The 20,190-nt window shown below is 34.4% G+C and overlaps 1 protein-coding gene across 1 annotated transcript in view; it reads right to left on the minus strand.

Annotated features, from left to right (window-relative positions):
• Positions 1-17,710, minus strand: part of LOC106068805 (uncharacterized) — a 75,255-nt gene extending 57,545 nt beyond the window's left edge. The window contains exons 1-4 of the mRNA XM_056005710.1: positions 17,548-17,710; positions 15,251-15,410; positions 6,097-6,261; positions 120-302 (exon numbers count right to left, since the gene is read on the minus strand). Coding sequence (XP_055861685.1) covers positions 120-302; positions 6,097-6,261; positions 15,251-15,410; positions 17,548-17,630 — 591 coding nt within the window. The 5' untranslated portion in view covers positions 17,631-17,710. The remainder of the gene's footprint in view (positions 1-119; positions 303-6,096; positions 6,262-15,250; positions 15,411-17,547) is intronic.
• Positions 17,711-20,190: the final 2,480 nt, after the last annotated feature.

The following is a 20,190-nucleotide window of genomic DNA, read 5'->3' on the forward strand; positions in this document are numbered from 1 at the left end:
TAATATATAAATACATAGATAAATAGGATAGAAAGATAGATAGATAGATAGATAGATAGAAAGATAGATAGATAGATAGGATAGATAGATAGATAGATAGATAAATAGATAGATATTACCTGACTTTCTGCCATTAGCACCATATTGTGTATTGTCAGATTGTAACGAGTAATGTTCCATTCTTTGAATACTATTAAGGCTTTCAATCTATACATGAGACCTTTCATCTCTTTAAAGACTGTGACACAAGTTCCGTTTTCTAAGACTTTGCCTGGAGTACATTGCAACTGAAGACAGTCTCCCTGTTGGAAATAATTACCTTGGCATTGAGTTTTATATGTACATGTAAATGTAGGTCCTACTCAAATGGATTGACTTTAAAAGAAGCCAATAAACCAATTCATTTCTAGGAAGTTCCCGTTACAATGTAGTTACAATGTCAGTTTTCTTTTTTTTTAAAGGCTAAAAAAATGTTTGAAAAACAAACTGTAAAATATTTACGCATAGGCGAAGTGAGGGAAAAGGGCAAGGGGCATGATGCCTTGGTGCCATTCTCAGGGGAGTGTCACACGCAGAGGCGCGGCAAAATATTTTTGAAAGAAATATGATTTTCAGGAAGTTTTAAATTATTTCTTTTATTATGATTTTAACTAACAAACATTTCGCTATAGAACTAATTATTTATTTTAATAATTGATCTGATTTATAAGTTATCGTTATGACTATTTTAATTCTACACCAGATTTCCACTCGCGTTAAATTTGTTAATTGGTATCTACAAGAATAATCGCGTTTTCTTTTTAAAAAAATCTTTGAATAATAACCAAATTGATTATAGATGTATCATTCAGTGAACAGTAGAAAAGTAAAACTGTTACAACAGAGTATGGTCGTAGCTAGGGGTGGGTGGGGTTCAACCTCCCCCCCCCGAAATGAAATCCCCTCCGAAGAGGGGGGAGGGGTGGAATTTAGTGACTGATTTTTTTGCTTTCATTTCGTTTATTTTTGGTGAAATTTTAATACTAAACCATCACTTGCCCTAGCAATGCCATGGGGGTTTTTAGTTTAAAACCCCCTATCATGGGGTTTTGCATTTAAATCCCCCTCTTCTATTAAAAAAAACAAAAAAAAAATGCAAACGAGAATCCCCAAATTCCAAGAACACATTTAAGGAAGATTTTCATTTTGAACCCCTCTCCAAAATTTACAATAAAACCCCCAATTTAATACAAAAAAAACAGTTACACATTCAAAATTCTATGAGCGTAGCTAAAGGGATTTTGAATCTAAACCCCCCTTCAGCGGGGTTCGTAGCTAAAAATACCTATACCTCTTTAATATAAAAAAGCAAATTACACATTATAAAATCTATGAGCGTAGCTAAATAGATTTTGAGTTTAATCTATAAGTGTAGACAAAGGGGGGTTTAGTTTAAACCCACCACCAGCGTGGTTTGAAGCTAAAAATTAACTCTTCAATAAAAAAAAGCAACTTACGCACATAAAAATGCTATGAGCGTAGCCAAGCCAAATGGGGGTTTTGAGTTTAAATTTCCCTACAGTGGGGTTTAATGCTAAAACATTCATCTTTAATATAAGAAAAGCAAATTACACCCTAAAATTATTTGAGCGTAGCAAAGCCAATGTGGGGTTTTGAGTTTAAACTCTCTTCTCCAGATGGCTTTTTAAAAAGTTTAACCCCCCAGATAGTTTTGAGTTTAAAATCCCCCTACAGAGCGTTTTAATGTTGAAAGCCTCTTTCTTCAATATCATTTCTAAAGCAAACTACAGTCACCAAATTCTATGACCGTAGCTAAATGGCGTTTTGAATTAAACAAAAAACAACTCCAGAGATTTTTTAATTTAACCCCTCCCCCCCACACACACCAGATAATTTTGACGATAAAACTTCTCTTTTTGATATAAAATCTAAAGCAAAATAGTCACCTAATTTTAAGAGCGTGGTCAAGAGAGGTTACAAATTTCTACCAGTGGCTGGGCTTCATTAATAAAGTACAATGAATATTCATCTGCCGAAATTGAAAAAAAAAAAGACTAAATGTGGCTGAACAAAGAACAACGATGGCTAAGACAGATTTTAGGAGTCAGTTATAGAGATCGAGTCTAAATCAAGGAAATCCTACGCCGAACTGGGAGTCAACCCCTTAGTAAGATTGTGACAGAGCGTCGCATGAGGTTTGAGGGACATGTTTTCCGACAAAATGAATTACGCATAATTAGAGTTGCTATGACATCCTAGTACAACTTCGGCAAATGGGCCGAACAAAATCCTGGCTACGCCCTTGTAACAGAGGTTCAATAAAATAATTAGACAATAAAAAGAAAGTTTTTTGCTACATCTAGGAACAATTAATTATTTTTTTTAGTAAGTTCTCCTTTTGCGTGTTGTTTACATTCTATAGAAGGCAGCGTTTCTCAAATTATGTGGCAATCCCCCCCCACACACATACGCAGAGACACCTCATAGAATGGTGACAAAGGTTCGCGAATTATTGTTTTTTTTTTTAAGATCGAAATCTGTTGTATTTATAATCCAGATTTGAGTATACGTCATAATTATCAATGCTTAAAAAAATATTACATTAATTGAAGTCGTTTCATCAACTAATGAAGAATTTTCATAATGCAGCAAGATCAATTCATAATGGTCTTGTAAAGGAAACAAAGATTCTAGCGAGTTTATTTTTACGTGACACTTAGGTCAGAACAGTTAAATTCTGAGTCACGTGACATCGTTCAGTTGACAATTTTTACGCCAACAAATAGACACGCCACAAGTCACCTTTCTGAACACCAGTATGATCTTACGATCCAGCCCATTAGGAATGTACATGCTCAAATGCCTAGAATATATCTCACAGTTCATTATCAACCTGTCCCAAGCTTCACTTTGACTTAGACGTGATTTTCATTCTAGGAGTAAAGTTTGGTATAGACTAAAACATAATGAATTTCAGAAGCTTACACTGCAGGAAAACTCCAGCTCCCAAATGCTTACAGACCTATTAGCTAGATAAGGGTGGAGGCGAGAATGTATTTTGTCTGGAGGGGGGAGTGGGGGTTAAAGGAATGCCACTATAAAAAGAAACGTAGTTTTAGATGTGCACTCTTCTCACTGACAAACGTTCTGGATCTTTGTGTTGAATAGAACGAACAAGTTTTTTTTTTTTTTAATTTTAAATGTTACAGTAACACGCTATTTAGTTTGAACATTAAATGTGCGCTAAATACAAAATGTTACAGTAACACGCTATTTAGTTTGAACATTAAATGTGCGCTAAATACAAAATGTTACAGTAACACGCTATTTAGTTTGAACATTAAATGTGCGCTAAATACAAAATGTTACAGTAACACGCTATTTAGTTTGAACATTAAATGTGCGCTAAATACAAAATGTTACAGTAACACGCTATTTAGTTTGAACATTAAATGTGCGCTAAATACAAAATGTTACAGTAACACGCTATTTAGTTTGAACATTAAATGTGCGCTAAATACAAAATGTTACAGTAACACGCTATTTAGTTTGAACATTAAATGTGCGCTAAATACAAAATGATACAGTAACACGCTATTTAGTTTGAACATTAAATGTGCGCTAAATACAAAATGTTACAGTAACACGCTATTTAGTTTGAACATTAAATGTGCGCTAAATACAAAATGTTACAGTAACACGCTATTTAGTTTGAACATTAAATGTGCGCTAAATACAAAATGTTACAGTAACACGCTATTTAGTTTGAACATTAAATGTGCGCTAAATACAAAATGTTACAGTAACACGCTATTTAGTTTGAACATTAAATGTGCGCTAAATACAAAATGTTACAGTAACACGCTATTTAGTTTGAACATTAAATGTGCGCTAAATACAAAATGATACAGTAACACGCTATTTAGTTTGAACATTAAATGTGCGCTAAATACAAAATGTTACAGTAACACGCTATTTAGTTTGAACATTAAATGTGCGCTAAATACAAAATGTTACAGTAACACGCTATTTAGTTTGAACATTAAATGTGCGCTAAATACAAAATGTTACAGTAACACGCTATTTAGTTTGAACATTAAATGTGCGCTAAATACAAAATGATACAGTAACACGCTATTTAGTTTGAACATTAAATGTGCGCTAAATACAAAATGTTACAGTAACACGCTATTTAGTTTGAACATTAAATGTGCGCTAAATACAAAATGATACAGTAACACGCTATTTAGTTTGAACATTAAATGTGCGCTAAATACAAAATGTTACAGTAACACGCTATTTAGTTTGAACATTAAATGTGCGCTAAATACAAAATGTTACAGTAACACGCTATTTAGTTTGAACATTAAATGTGCGCTAAATACAAAATGTTACAGTAACACGCTATTTAGTTTGAACATTAAATGTGCGCTAAATACAAAATGTTACAGTAACACGCTATTTAGTTTGAACATTAAATGTGCGCTAAATACAAAATGTTACAGTAACACGCTATTTAGTTTGAACATTAAATGTGCGCTAAATACAAAATGTTACAGTAACACGCTATTTAGTTTGAACATTAAATGTGCGCTAAATACAAAATGTTACAGTAACACGCTATTTAGTTTGAACATTAAATGTGCGCTAAATACAAAATGTTACAGTAACACGCTATTTAGTTTGAACATTAAATGTGCGCTAAATACAAAATGTTACAGTAACACGCTATTTAGTTTGAACATTAAATGTGCGCTAAATACAAAATGTTACAGTAACACGCTATTTAGTTTGAACATTAAATGTGCGCTAAATACAAAATGTTACAGTAACACGCTATTTAGTTTGAACATTAAATGTGCGCTAAAACTTTATTGTATTGGAAGTTAATATGTTTTGAAATTGTCCTTATAGGATAGATTCTTTAGACAGTAGGACCTCAACCATTTTAATTGTCGTTGAATATATATATTTAGCAATTTAAATGAATCTAAATATTTTCAAAAAAAAAAATTTCGTTTAAGCTAACAATATGCCTTTGTTCATGGTATTTCAGGTCATATTTTCATTATTAAATAGCCCATGAGAAAGTTCTCACTAAAAAAGGCGTTAAGAAAAGAACGTAGAATATCGATATAGCTTTATTTTATTGTAGCAGAAATTGACAAATCTTAGTGCGTTATTTGTAACAAAGTTGTAAAAGCCGAATCTATGTAGCCAAAATAAATGCTACTCAACATCCGAGGTTTATCCACTGGATACCCAGTACTCTAAGGTAAAAATAGGTATTTAAAAAGAGGGCGATTTTACAGACGAATTTCTCTTTTGCAAACCATATGGGACATTTACAAAACATTTGATTTTTGAAAAAAACAGAAAATCATTTTGAAAACTATTAGTGATTCCAACACAGATGGTACTCCAGGTTTGCGAGAATTTTGGTCAAGATTTCGAAGTTTAGTAAAGAATGTGTCATCGGAACTAACTGTATGATTCATCAACAAATATTAGTGACAAAGAAACTGCCACAAGAATTACAAGCAATTTAACGCGTCACTGCATGGATCAAATGCAGCATGGCTCGATTTTTCTGAAACACTATTATCCTACCAAATGAAAGTTCAGACTGGGAAATAGAAACAGAAAAAAATAATATTTTAATGTTGTCAATCGTATTTACTCACTATGAGAACAATGGCATTGAACCGACAAACGAAGACTATAATGTGTGTTGTGATTTAACATAAAGCTTTGGTAATAGATATCAGAGACTTCCATTGTATCACATGAGGAAATGTTAAAACAAAAATAGTTTTGCTGTAAAGAGAGGCTGTAGAGAGAGAAGTCGCTTCAGAGTGAGGAATTATAAAAAAGGGGTTGCTGAGCTAAAAAGATTGAGAACCGCTGCGCTAGTCGGCATACTAGAAATGCAAAGTCTTATTTAAAAAGAATACAGTGATTTATAAAAAAAAAAATAAAGTAATGTAATTTAAAAAAATGAACTTAAAACTTTTAAATAACAATTTCCCCTTTTATATATAAAAAAAAAATTTTAGTCCATCATAGCATTCTATGAGCACTTTCATTTATACCTACATTCGGTGCTTGCCACGTGGTATCATTACATCCTCTCTGTATATCTTGACTTTCAATGTTGTGATCCTGGACTCTCAGATTAACCAAAAGTCGATAGAGATTGTTGTCTTCATCAACCATATTATCGATGCACATCCATCTATAGACTTCGAAAGGATACATCATCTGGATAAAGAAAGAAGCAAATTATATTTCAGAAATACATAACAGAAATCTTCTCTAATGGGCGCACCAAATATTTAAACTTTTATATGCCTCGAAAATGTTGAAGTTTTTTTCTCTTTTTTCGATATCAAGCAACACAATTAATTGTCAATAATTGATTGACTAAATTAATTGAATTATGTACTTCTAGGTATCACTTTTAGTTTTAAACTTAATCCGAGTTTGAGAATGTGTGTTTGTGGGTGTGGTATCCAACCAAATCATTAATATCAGTAATCAATTGTCTACTATTTTGTTTTTAAAGTGGTTCATGTATTGTCTTCGACAATTGGTATATATATATATCTATATATACAGTGCTTTTTTTGTGACGGTACGTACCGGTACAACGTACAGGCACCTTTTTCAATATGGGAAAAAAAAGTTTTACTTTTTTTTTAACGTTTATTATTATCTTATTAGTAGTTAAAAGTTAGGCAATACATCACTGAGTACTGGCACAATATTTTTTACAACAAGATTACAAAGAGAGTTTCTGTTACACAAACTCAGAGGCGGCCCCAGTCGAAGTCGGATCCCTGTCGGATCTGCATATTCGCAAATAATATTCAAGAGGTGATTTAATTTTGATGGTCAAAAGTAATAATGTTTCAAAGATTTATTTGCCGTAAATTTAAATTTAAATTAAATTAAAAATAGTAGATTAGTTTTAGTATATTATAACATTGCAATATTGATCAAAACGTTTGGAAATCAAAATCTACACTTTTTTTTACACTTTAAGTTTAGAAATTGAAATTCTACATTTTAATCTAGTCTATTTTAGTCTAAACTAAATCTAGAAATTCTAGATCTAGACTCTAAAATAATTTTAATTAGAATATAAATCCAGATCTAGATATACTGTAATAAAAATCTAGATCTTGTTTAAAAAATCTAGATTAAATCTAGATCAAGATATCATTCCTTTTTTAAACTCGAGTCACATAACGAGGCTTAATAAACATTACTATACCGCGTTCTTTTAGCATTTCATTTGAAGAATTAATTCCATATAACGTCAGAGGGGAAAAAAACACTACCTCACACGGCCTAGCTAGACTAAAAATCGCCTTCATCAATACGAGAAATTTATCGAGTGTTCAGAGACATTGGTGCACCGAGTGCGTTCTTTAAGCATTTCAGTTAAAGAATTCATTCCATATGACGTCAAAGGAAAAAAACACTACGTCAAACGGCCTAGCTAGAATAAAAATCGCCTTCATCATTACGAGCCATTTATCGAGTGTTCATAGACATTGGTGCACCAAGTGCGTTCTTTAAGCATTTCATTTAAAGAATTCATTCCATATGACTTCAAAGGAAAAAAAACACTTCGTCACACGGCTTAGTTAACAGTTTAGTTAAAATATGTTTTCATCAATACGAGCAATTTTCGAGGGTTAATAGACATTGGTGCACAGAGTACGTTCTTTTAGAATTACATTTAAAGAGTCCATTCATTTGACGTCCAAGAAAAAAAATTCCATTACCTCACAATAGGCTAGTACTGGTAACATAAAAAAATGTCTTTATTTACACGAGATATTTAACGATGGTTCATAGACATTTTTCCACTGAGTTCTAATAGAATTTACTTAAAGAGGATCAAAGCCGCATTGTTTTTGCGTTTTGTCTGTCAGTCGGTCTGTCCGTCATCTTGATATAAAAAAACAACAACTAAAAGTTATTAAAAATTGATTAACCTTTATTTTACGTTTAAAAACATCGCAATAATTTTTAGGTATGAACACTATTGAAAAGTTTATATAATAGATTGTTCCGGATGTTTGTATAAATAGTAAAAGAACGAGAGAATTTCAGATAAATGTAATACCGTTAATTAAATTTTTTGGATGGTCTCGTATAAAAATTAGATGTACTACAGCCATGTGGAGAGATTCTCATACCTTACTTTGGTGTTTGGATTCTGTTTTCCTTAAAAATCGGAACATAATATTAACGATCATTAGATTTTTTAATGTTTCAGGTAGAAAGTTAAATGTACTGTAAGAGAGAAGTGAGTTAAAATATTTTTCATAAAAATCCGTAAAAACATTATTTCGTAAATGAGAAGATTATTTGTTTATTAATTAGAAGAGGGAGTTCAAACAATTATTTGGCTTTAGTAGATTTTTAAATAAATTCGGAAATTTCTAGCGACGATTTGTAAGAAATAAAATCCGGAACATTCTTTATCGATTACAAAACTTCTATATTATGTTTGAGCAAGAAAATTAAATGTCTAAAAAGTAATTTTCAGTAATCAATTCTAGTAAATTACTTTTTTTAAAGCCATGAACAACCTATTGTCGATATTTTTTAAATTTGTTTAAAGATGAAAATACGAACAATTTGATATTGATAACCAAATTATAGTGACGCATTGTCAAATAAGTGTAATGTTAGTAAATTATGCGAATTCAAACAATCATTAGGCATAATTCATGTTTTATAAAACAATATCCGGAACATTTTTACACTTAATGAAATATAAGTCAGTATAGAGATTTTGAATAAGCATTAATATGCTATTTACATAAAAAACGGAACAACATATTATTAATAATGTGTTTTTGCAACGTTTAACCATGGAAATTGAATGTAATATAAGTTAGAATAGCAAACAAACATTTGTTGGCGTTGATTAGTTTTGCACAAAAAAATCCGGAACAATAAATTTTAGATACTTAAAACTATTGAGATGTTACGGGAGGAACATTAAAGGGTAAATCAGATTTTCAATAGCTTTTATAGTTCTAATTTTTTTAATCTAATCGTGACGGACAGACCGACCAACAGACAAAACGAACAAAAATAATCTTCTTTTATTCGGACGGGGGCACTAAGCAAAAAATAAATAAAATCTGATTTTTTTTTTTTAAGTTTAAGGAATTGGTTTAGCACCTGATCATGTTGCGACGTTACGCTACTGCACGAAAATCGTTTCATAAAAAGTCCATTTTAAAAAAATGTGCGTGATATTTACATACAAAGTGCATTATTAGCCTTTATAAACAAACAGAAATGTTTTCTTTTAATTTTAGCAGAAAAAACATCTTTAACTATTATTTATATTTGTTGTAAACATTTCCTGTACATTTTAAAAATATATTTGACTTAGTGATACTGAAAATACACAAGACTGGTCCATCTTTGTTAGCATATTGTAACATTGCCTCCCTTACATTTACGTAATTGTTTTAGAATTGGTGTATTTTTATGAAAAAAATCGCTTGCATAATTAATTTTATAAATTAAACGGTTTGCTTTTAGAAAACCAAAAGTAGCCGTTGCACCTAAACTTTTCAAGCCGCATTTAATGATGAAATAATATTTTTCATATCTCTTCTAGTTTTCGAGATCTGAGTGTGACAGGCGGACAGACGGACAGACGGACATTTTGCACAAACCTAGTAGCGGCTTTTTTCCCTTACGGGGGCCGCTAAAAAAGCAATGTATATATAACATAAGTATTTCTACATACATTCGTTCGCTATAGCTGCAACTTTTATATTCATGAATTTATGCATTCGCTTTACTTATAACATCATTATTTTCTTTCATTGTTTCTAATGCACTATATCAGTGACTATATCAGCAATAGCCAAGTTAAGACCCGCTGGCAGCGGGTACTATCTGGCTAGTATACTATAAAGCAGAAAGTAAGGCGTATCTATGTATGTATGGGTGTATGTCCCTCAAAGAAATCAAAATGGTTTGACTAATCTTGATAAGACTTGGCATAAATGCTCCTTGTGTACTAACTGGAACCGTAGAGTATGTAAAGTAGCCCTAAAACAAGCTTAAGATCCTGAAAAAAATAAATTGCCCAACTCTATGAAGTATTTATTTCATGGATCTAGGTCATTCTCGTTATTATTATACATGAGACAAGATTGAAAGGATCTAGATCTAGATCTAATTTTAAGAACTACACTTTAAAAGATTGTTTTTTTACTTTGACACATGAAAATACAAAATATAGTTTATTCATTTTATTATTTAATAAAAATTAACCTTCAAATTTGCTTTTCTAAAGTATTTTTACACACATTCGTTCGCTATAACTGCGACTTAGCCCGATAGCTCGATGTCGCGCGCTTATTTCATTCGACACTACCGAAAGGTCACGCATGCGCCCAACAGAAAACTTTCAAGCCTTAATTAGGACGATTAAATGTTGTCTCTTTTTAAAGCTCCATTCATAATATTTTTAGATTCATGCATTCTATTTACTTATTGTTGGTATAGGATGTAAGGTTGTGTGAGAGTTAGTTCCCTTAGTGGATTCGGAAGTATGTGCTGCTGTTCGTTATCTAATATGGTGGACTAAAGCCTGTGTGTGTTTTGTATATCGGCCTTGTTGTTGATCTATTTCTTATTGTATTTATAAGTTAATCTACACTAATCACATTATTTATTTTATATTGTTAGTTATACACTATATCAGTGACTATATCGATGATACGCAAATGAAGACTCGATGGCAGCGGGTAACGTCTGGCTAAAAATGTTCCTTAGATAACGGCGGAGAACGTAGTGTATGTATAATGTCGCTAACACTACCAGAGGGCCCTAAAAATAGACAAATAAAAACTTATTGTATCTCTATTAAAATATATATCTTTTTAACAAATCGGATAAACACTTTTTTAAAGAATTTTATATTTTACAATATTTTTATATAAATAAGTCGTCTGAACGGGTCAACCCATTTCTACACTCTAACCTCCAAATAAAAAGAAAATAGTTTATTATATCTAGTGTCTAGATCTATCTATGAAATAATAGTCGTTTTTAAATGTATTTTTAAAATGTGTTTTGTTAATTAAAAGTATAGTCAAATGTATATTTAAGAGAGTAAAATATTGAACTCTCAATGAGTTCAATTAAAAAAAAAAAAAGCATAATACAGATTAATTATTCAATTTAGAAGTCAAAAGTCAACATCTGTTTTTAATTTTTTGTAGAGATGCAAGTTCATGACCTCAAGACGCGTTGCCTTGGTAAATACCGTAGGACATAAAGCGATCAAAAAGATTTTATAATTATAACGAGCGCGTGAATGTAATGGGCTTTGTTGCTGCAAATAAAAATTATATATGTGTCAGACGCAAATAGCCCAAATTTTCAGTAAAAGAAACTACAAAAGTCATTTCTCTATAGAAGAAGTTACGCAAGTTATATAATATAAAAACACAGACCTATATATACATCAATAAATATAGGTATTTGCTCTATATTTATGATTTATTTAGGTAGGTGCTGTTTTACTATTACACACCAAGCATCAGATTTTTGAACCCAGGTTCGTCTTTTGGGTAACACTATTCGCTAACACCTTCACAGAGCGGGTCTGCAAAGCATCCATACAATCCTGATGCTGTCGCAGCTGCGATGGGCAGGACACGTCTGCAGAATGAAAGACCACAGCATCTCTAAACAACTCTTGCATGGCCAACTAAGCAAAGGAAAGCGCTCGCAAAGTGGTCAAAGAAAGCGCTTTTGGGACACCCTCAAAGCTTCTCAGAAGGCGTTCAGCATAGACCCAGGCACCTGGGAGACAGAGGCACAGAGCATCATGGCGTCGCGCTGTGAAAACTGGCGAACAGGTTGATGAGGAAAAGAGAGCCACGATGGCAGAAGAAAAATCTAAATTAGGCCTACATCTCTTTATTAATATAATTAAATCTTTATATTAAAATCTGTATGAATGCTTTGGTAGATTTAGAGCTACATATTATAAATGAGATTAGTTGATTTATAATAAATTAAGTGGAATAGATCTATTGTTCTAGCATTTTAGAATCTACATTTTTTTTTAGCATCTCGTACAGCACAGCAGAAAAAATTACAAAAGCTGTCAAGTCGCAATAGGTTCTGCGTATACAGTTCACGCCATTGATGGTTCTGGGTATACCGTAGGCGTAGTCATATCACAACAGGGGCACATGTCATTCGTGAAACATTAAAAAAAAAATAGTAAACACTGCACTCATCATTAATCTTCGGATTGAATGACATTGTCATTAAGTAGACTATTTACATTTCAGATCGAATCTACTTTAGAAATCTAGATTTTAACTTGAAACTAGATTGTCACTAGTCTAGGTCTAGCTCTACCTGACTAAAGTTTATTAATTAGGATAGGCCTACATGTAGGTTACTATCTAGATTATTCTATATAGAATCTAGATCTAGAAAAATTCTATAGCTAGTCTGGATCAGACTCAGTGGATCTACTATCTATACAATATTAAATATATTTCTACTTATAGATCTACTTTTCAACGCCAAGACTTAATATACCAATATAATAATAATAAGGCTTGTCATTGAGTCCGAAGATTAATGAAAAATGCAATACTTCCCGTGGATACGTAGCACCTAATGTGACCTACATATTTTCCCACAAGAAGGGAAAGCATTGTCCGCCAATGGTCGATTAAGAATTTCTTTTTGCCGTCTGCGTCTGTCCTCTGAAGTGGATTTCCTTTTGGTCTCAAATGTGCACCTCTCGGCTTTTGTGAGTGACCTCCAGCTGTCTGTCTCGTTCTGAGACCGCATGCAACCAGGTGCTCTCTTCTATGTCTGCTATGGCAAGTAAGCGCCAAAGGTGATCCTTAAAATGTTTAGGTGGGGCACCTCTGTTACGTCAACTACCTTTGAGCTCACCAAAAAAAGACTTGCTTTTGGCATACGTTCGTCCCCCATACAGGATACGTGGCCTGCCCAGCGTAACTGTCGGACCATAAGAAGTCCCTCTATACTAATATTTACTGTCCAAAACATCGCTATTTGCAGTGCTGTCTTGCCACCGTATGTCTATGATGGAGCTCAAGCATCTTTGGTGAAAGCGTTCAAGTAGTCCTAGTTGCTTTCTGTTTAATACCCGTGTCTCAGAACCATATAGAAGGGATGAGAGAACCACCGCTTGGTAGACACTTTTTTGTAGGCAGCAGGAGCGATCTATTCCACCAACTCACTCTTGGAGGAGTCCAAAAGCACTACTAGCAATGGCCAGACGGTTATCAACTTCCTTGAAAGCTAGGTGTCATTCGATACTATTCTTCTTAGATATGTGAAGTGTTCTACCACTTTAAGGGGTTGTCCATTTACGGTGATCTTTGGGGCTGAGTAGGTTTTATTGGGTCACAATGATCGGCTTAGTGAAGCTCTGTTATGACCATTTCTTTTGTTTGTGTATGAGATAGTTGATGTCGAAGATTGAACACATTGCCGTCGAACGAAACCTGATGTCGATGCCTTCGTGCAATCGCTGCCTCATTTGACCCAGCATTACGCCAAAGAATAGAGTAGGTGCAAGTACACAGCCCTGCTTCATGACATTTATTTTATTGGGAAGTGATCGACAGGTCACCATTGTGTTTAATCTGTCCCAGATGAAACTGCATGAGAATAGATAGGAGCATAGTTGGGCATCCGAGCCTGGCCAAATGCTCCGTAAACCATTGACCATGTCGAAAGCCTTGGTAAGGTCCACGAAGGCTGCTTATATTTAGGTTTATATATTATACTAGACTGAAATCTAGTTTAAACTCAAGACTAAGTCTAAAACTCTAGATCTAGACTGCGTAGAGTTACAGTCTAGAGGAAATTCTAATTATCTTAGATTCTAATTTAACAATATTTATAGCCTAGATATATATTCTGGGAGTAGATCAATACTGACTCTAAAGTTACAATTTGAATTCAACTTGAATATTTATGATTATATAGATTACAGATTATAACTAGATTTTATAGATATAAAATATTTATGACAAGGTCCATGGCATGTGTGAAATCAATTTTTCAATGCAACTATAATTAATGGACTTCATCTAAAACTATTTCATTCATGTATTAACAGGCGTTTTTTTTTATATTTATAAGCTTAGTATTATTTTGGACCGATGTGTCACAACGGCTGATAAGAGAAATCAGGTATAAACATCAGGAGAAAACACGACCACTTAACTCAAGAAAACATTCAGAAATTAAGACACACACAAAATAGACAGTAAGATTGATAACAAACAAATATTGACAATTGATTACAGTAACACCTTTTTAAAAACACTTTGAGCGTGTGTTGACCAAGATCCAAGGAAATCAGTAGCCTACACGGCGCGCTATGATGAATGAAAATGTATGTCAACACGGCTAAAGCCATTTACATTCATTGCGAGCGTATTTGTATAGAAATGCTTTTGAAACGCAAATTTGAAGGTTAATTTTATTAAGTAATGAGATGAAAAGACTATCTTTTGTACGTAACAAAAACCCATCATTATTTATCTTTATCGTTGTGAAAATTAGATGTAGAATTTGCGAGATGCTTAACCTTTTCATGCGCGATATGATGAATGATAATATTTGTCAACATGGCTAATGTATATATGTAGCTATGTTGTTAAGAAGTCTACATGCGCATAAGTACATCTGTAAAAATAAAGACTTAAAATTAAACACAATCAGTAGTTGTAGGATAAAATGCTATAAAAAATACATTGGCAAGTAAATTCTATTATGTAAGTAGTTTGTTAGGTTAATACTATGCCTTTATAATGCGCGATATTATGACCTTTGATTTTAATTTAATTTCTATCTTTACGCGCGCATGTAATGGTGCGCGCGTGTTATGGGATATGAATGTCAACACGGCTAAATCTATTCACATTTAGAGCGAACGAATTTATGTAAAAAAAATGTTTTGGAAACTTAAATTTGAAAGAAGAAAGAATTAGAAAATAAAGACTTAAAATAAAACCGAATCTCTAGTTGTAGGCTTCAATGCCTTAAGAAATACATTGGAAAGTATATATATATATATATATATATATATATATATATATATATATATATATATATATATATATATATTAGACCTATATAACATTTACCAAACAAGTAACTAAGTTGTTAGTGTGTAAGAAAATATTACCGTCTGACAAATTGAACAGAAAATATTTTTGTAGTATTTGTAATCATAGAGATTGAAAATCTGATATTTATTGCCTGTCGTCTCCTTACACGCTTGAACGATGTCAGCGTCTATGAGTTGTCTTGAATCATTTCGATCACATTCACCAGTGGAATTATACCTGAACAAACATATAATCCAAATTTAGAATTTGCTTAGATATGGATGTTCAAAATATTCAACAGACACATTTATTAAAGCCATATGGTCTTCTCTAAGTATATCGTTATTGACTTGAGATTGTTAATGACATGATCAGTTGGACAGATTAAAAGATTGAAATACAGCTGTCAAATCTTATCTATAGGGCTGACCAGGGCCGGTCCTAGGCCACTGCAGCCTATGCGGCCGCAGTGGGTCCCGCACTTTCATAGGGCACGCGCGAAATCTAGGTGTAAAGTATCAAATGAAACCATTTTAACTTATTGTTGAAGGGTTTCTGGAATTCTCCTAAAATTGTAAAATATACAAAAATCTCCTGAAACTATGAAAATCTTCTGAAAACTGATGCAAATCTCCATAAAAACAGACAAAACAATGCCAATCCTACTCGCGGTTAAAAAAAAAACGGCATATTCAGCTTTCATTTAATAAAAAATGTAATGATAAGGCGATTTTAACCAAGAAGTTCAAATACTTAATTTATTTTAATAGTCACTGGCATGTATCTCGACATCTTGAAAAAAAGCGATAATTTGCTAGTCGATAGTAGACTAAATCTAAAAGTCAGAATGTTTATCGGCTTTTTGTTAGAAAATCTACTATCTACTGTAGATGTCTCGTAAAGTTAATTTGACAGTGATTTTGTACTTAGTAAAGAATGAATAAAATGTAAAGACGAATTTATTTTCTAATACAAAATCTTAATTTTCACTTATTATTCTTATCAAAGCCCAGAATAGGCCCCGCGAATTCCGTTTCGAATAGGGCCCCGCAATCTGTCGGACCGGCGCTGGGGCTGACGATTCAACTATTTTTAAAAATATGTGGAAATTAGGAGGAGCGGTGGCTTAAAGAAAAAGCGCTTGGCTTCCGAACCGGGGGTTCTGGGTTCGAGTCCTGGTGAAAACTGGTATTTTTACTTTCGGGATCTTTAGGGCGCCTTAGATAAGTGCAGCTCTGATGGGTACCTGACATTAGTTGGGGAAAAGTAAAGGCAATTGGTCGTTGTGCTGGCCACATGACACTCTCATTAACCGTGGGCCACAGAAAAAGATGACCATTACATCGTCTGTCTCATAGATCACTAGATCCTTAAGCGAACTTTACTAACTTTACCATTGGTAACACAGATTCTATTTTCATTTTAACTTTTGTCCTTATGTCAAGATTCAAATAATATTTACAAATACATGGCGAAAATAGCTTTTTAAAATCTTTGTCAATGATCTTCGAATGAAATGAAAATAGTTTCTGTTTCAATCCAGACATTACAAGCTCACTTACAAGTCATGTTTATACTTATAGATAATAATATGTAATATAAAGGATTATTATTATTTTGTTATCAAATAGATAGTTCTGGACACTCGCTGAACAGTCACAAGTTCAAACTTTGCTGTCCCCCCCCCCCCGCCCACCGTCCTGAGGGAGACTTTGGCGAGGATGTTTTTGTTTTCCAATCTGAAAGAAATTCCGAATAATATCAAACGGCACGCAGTCAACGACGCCATATTCAGATCTGAAAGAACTCCAGAGACATGTCAAACATTGTATGGCAGTCAGTCAACGACGCCATATTCAGATCTGAAAGAACTCCAGAGACATGTCAAACATTGTATGGCAGTCAGTCAACGACGCCATATTCAGATCTGAAAGAACTCCAGAGACATGTCAAACATTGTATGGCAGTCAGTCAACGACGCCATATTCAGATCTGAAAGAACTCCAGAGACATGTCAAACACTGTATGGCACGCAGTCAACGACGCCATATTCAGATCTGAAAGAACTCCAGAGACATGTCAAACATTGTATGGCAGTCAGTCAACGACGCCATATTCAGATCTGAAAGAACTTCAGAGACATGTCAAATCACTGTATGGCACGCAGTCAACGACGCCATATTCAGATCTGAAAGAACTTCAGAGACATGTCAAATCACTGTCAGGCAGGCAGTCAATGACGCCATATTCAGATCTGAAAGAACTTCAGAGACATGTCAAACCACTGTCAGGCAGGCAGTCAATGACGTCCCATTCCAACGTACCTATATATAACGTCCACGTGAGGAGGACAAAACAAAACGTGTTCACTTACGTGTACTTCTGTTCTTCATAACATTCAAACGGCTTAAAGTGTTCCAAAAGTATTTGATAAAGTCGACATGCAGGTCTATTCATCAATATCAATCTTAGTAGTTCGTTGGGGTTTTGGGCCTTGTAGATGAGTGCATTAGTTGGACAACTTGTTTTGAAATTGAGCTGTATCGGCTGAAATAGGAAACAAAAAAATGTTTTTTAAGTCTTTCCATCTTTTCCTCGTCACAACAAACAAATTTTTGCTTTTTCAATTTTTGTTCAATCCCTAAAGAGAGTTGATCTTCACATGGTGCTATTGGTCAACTCTTTAGTTTACATGCCAACTGTAACTGTATTTTTTACGCTCGGCTGCACATCTCGACCTATAGATGAGACGCGCTACTTTATGTAAGTGTTGGTCACTTATATTTCCTTAACAATTAAACAAATGCATTTTTTTTCCACAAAGCACAAGCGCTACAAAGTCAGTCAAAAGGACAAATATTAACAACACACGCAAAATCAAGAAGTAAGCAAAAGAAAAGTAATAAATATGCAAGTGGTAATATGATTTAACTAATTGATGACACCATTCTTAAACATTGAATGGGTTATCTAGCACCTAATAACATTTCAAGCCATCAACATAGCAACATACTATATGAGAATCGTGAGATTAATGTACTAATTTTATATTGTTACAACGTGAGATTTAACGAAAGTAAATAACTCACCGTGCTCTCAGGATCGCAGGTATCTCTCCGATTGCAGAAGCACAATCCAACTATGATCAATTAATATCCACGTTCAAAAGAAATAATATTACAATCTCCAAATCGAATTTACATGTCTCTATTCACTAGCTCAATAGAAAAAAAAAATACTCGATCCCGAAATCCAAACTCATAACTCCTCTGTTAACACATCATCACACCCCTCAGGTCAGTTTCCCTCCAAGCACAAACACAACTCAAACAAATTTTCACGTGAAAAAACAAAAGTTCAGTCGGGGGGGGGGGGGGGGATAAGTTTACAAAAATATATTAACATAACAATATAAAATTCTATAGCAAAATGTAACTTCAGAGAGAGCTTGAGAAAAGCTGCAGTAGTTAATGTGAGATTCTAATGGGCTTGCTGTCCTCAGATCGTCCTCATCTTTAGAAAGGCGACTTATAGCGGGCATGTTCTGTTCACGTCTTGTAGCGGGACTGTTCTGTTCACGTCTTGTAGCGGCTCTGTTCTGATCACGTCTTGTAGCGGGACTGTTCTGTTCACGTCTTGTAGCGGCTCTGTTCTGTTCACGTCTTGTAGCGGCTCTGTTCTGTTCACGTCTTGTAGCGCGACTGTTCTGTTCACGTCTTGTAGCGCGACTGTTCTGTTCACGTCTTGTAGCGGGACTGTTCTGTTCACGTCTTGTAGCGGGACTGTTCTGTTCACGTCTTGTAGCGGGACTGTTCTGTTCACGTCTTGTAGCGGGACTGTTCTGTTCACGTCTTGTAGCGGGACTGTTCTGTTCACGTCTTGTAGCGGGACTGTTCTGTTCACGTCTTGTAGCGGGACTGTTCTGTTCACGTCTTGTAGCGGGACTGTTCTGTTCACGTCTTGTAGCGGGACTGTTCTGTTCACGTCTTGTAGTGGGACTGTTCTGTTCACGTCTTGTAGCGGGACTGTTCTGTTCACGTCTTGTAGCGGGACTGTTCTGTTCACGTCTTGTAGCGGAACTGTTCTGTTCACGTCTTGTAGCGGAACTGTTCTGTTCACGTCTTGTAGCGGGACTGTCCTGTTCACGTCTTGTAGCGGGACTGTTCTGTTCACGTCTTATAGCGGGACTGTCCTGTTCACGTCTTGTAGCGGGACTGTTCTGTTCACGTCTTGTAGCGGGACTGTTCTGTTCACGTCTTGTAGCGGGACTGTTCTGTTCACGTCTTGTAGCGGGACTGTTCTGTTCACGTCTTGTAGCGGGACTGTTCTGTTCACGTTTTGTAGCGGGACTGTTCTGTTCACGTCTTGTAGCGGAACTGTTCTGTTCACGTCTTGTAGCGGGACTGTTCTGTTCACGTCTTGTAGCGGGACTGTTCTGTTCACGTCTTGTAGCGGGACTGTTCTGTTCACGTCTTGTAGCGGGACTGTTCTGTTCACGTCTTGTAGCGGAACTGTTCTGTTCACGTCTTGTAGCGGGACTGTTCTGTTCACGTCTTGTAGCGGAACTGTTCTGTTCACGTCTTGTAGCGGGACTGTTCTGTTCACGTCTTGTAGCGGGACTGTTCTGTTCACGTCTTGTAGCGGGACTGTTCTGTTCACGTCTTGTAGCGTGACTGTTCTGTTCACGTCTTGTAGCGGGACTGTTTTGTTTACGCAAACAAACACAAAAGTCAATATTACGATGGTACGTTATTCGAGAGAAGTTGGTTTGCACTGCTGTAAAAACTAGATAGACTCTAGATTCACGTTGGTTTCTTTAATAGAACTCGTTGAATCTGATTCAAACGTAGAAAAGGTCTAATATGACGATAAAACGACGTCACATAATTAATATTTTTAATTGGTCTTAAAATTTTTTAATGAAGGCTTTTTCTTCTAATTAATACTTAAATATAAAATCACTACAATGCAAATACAATCAATGTTTGTTCTTTAAAAAAAAACTGCCATTGCGTCC

This window comes from Biomphalaria glabrata, chromosome 12 (assembly GCF_947242115.1).
Source record: "Biomphalaria glabrata chromosome 12, xgBioGlab47.1, whole genome shotgun sequence".
NCBI classification, from domain to species: Eukaryota; Metazoa; Mollusca; class Gastropoda; family Planorbidae; genus Biomphalaria; species Biomphalaria glabrata.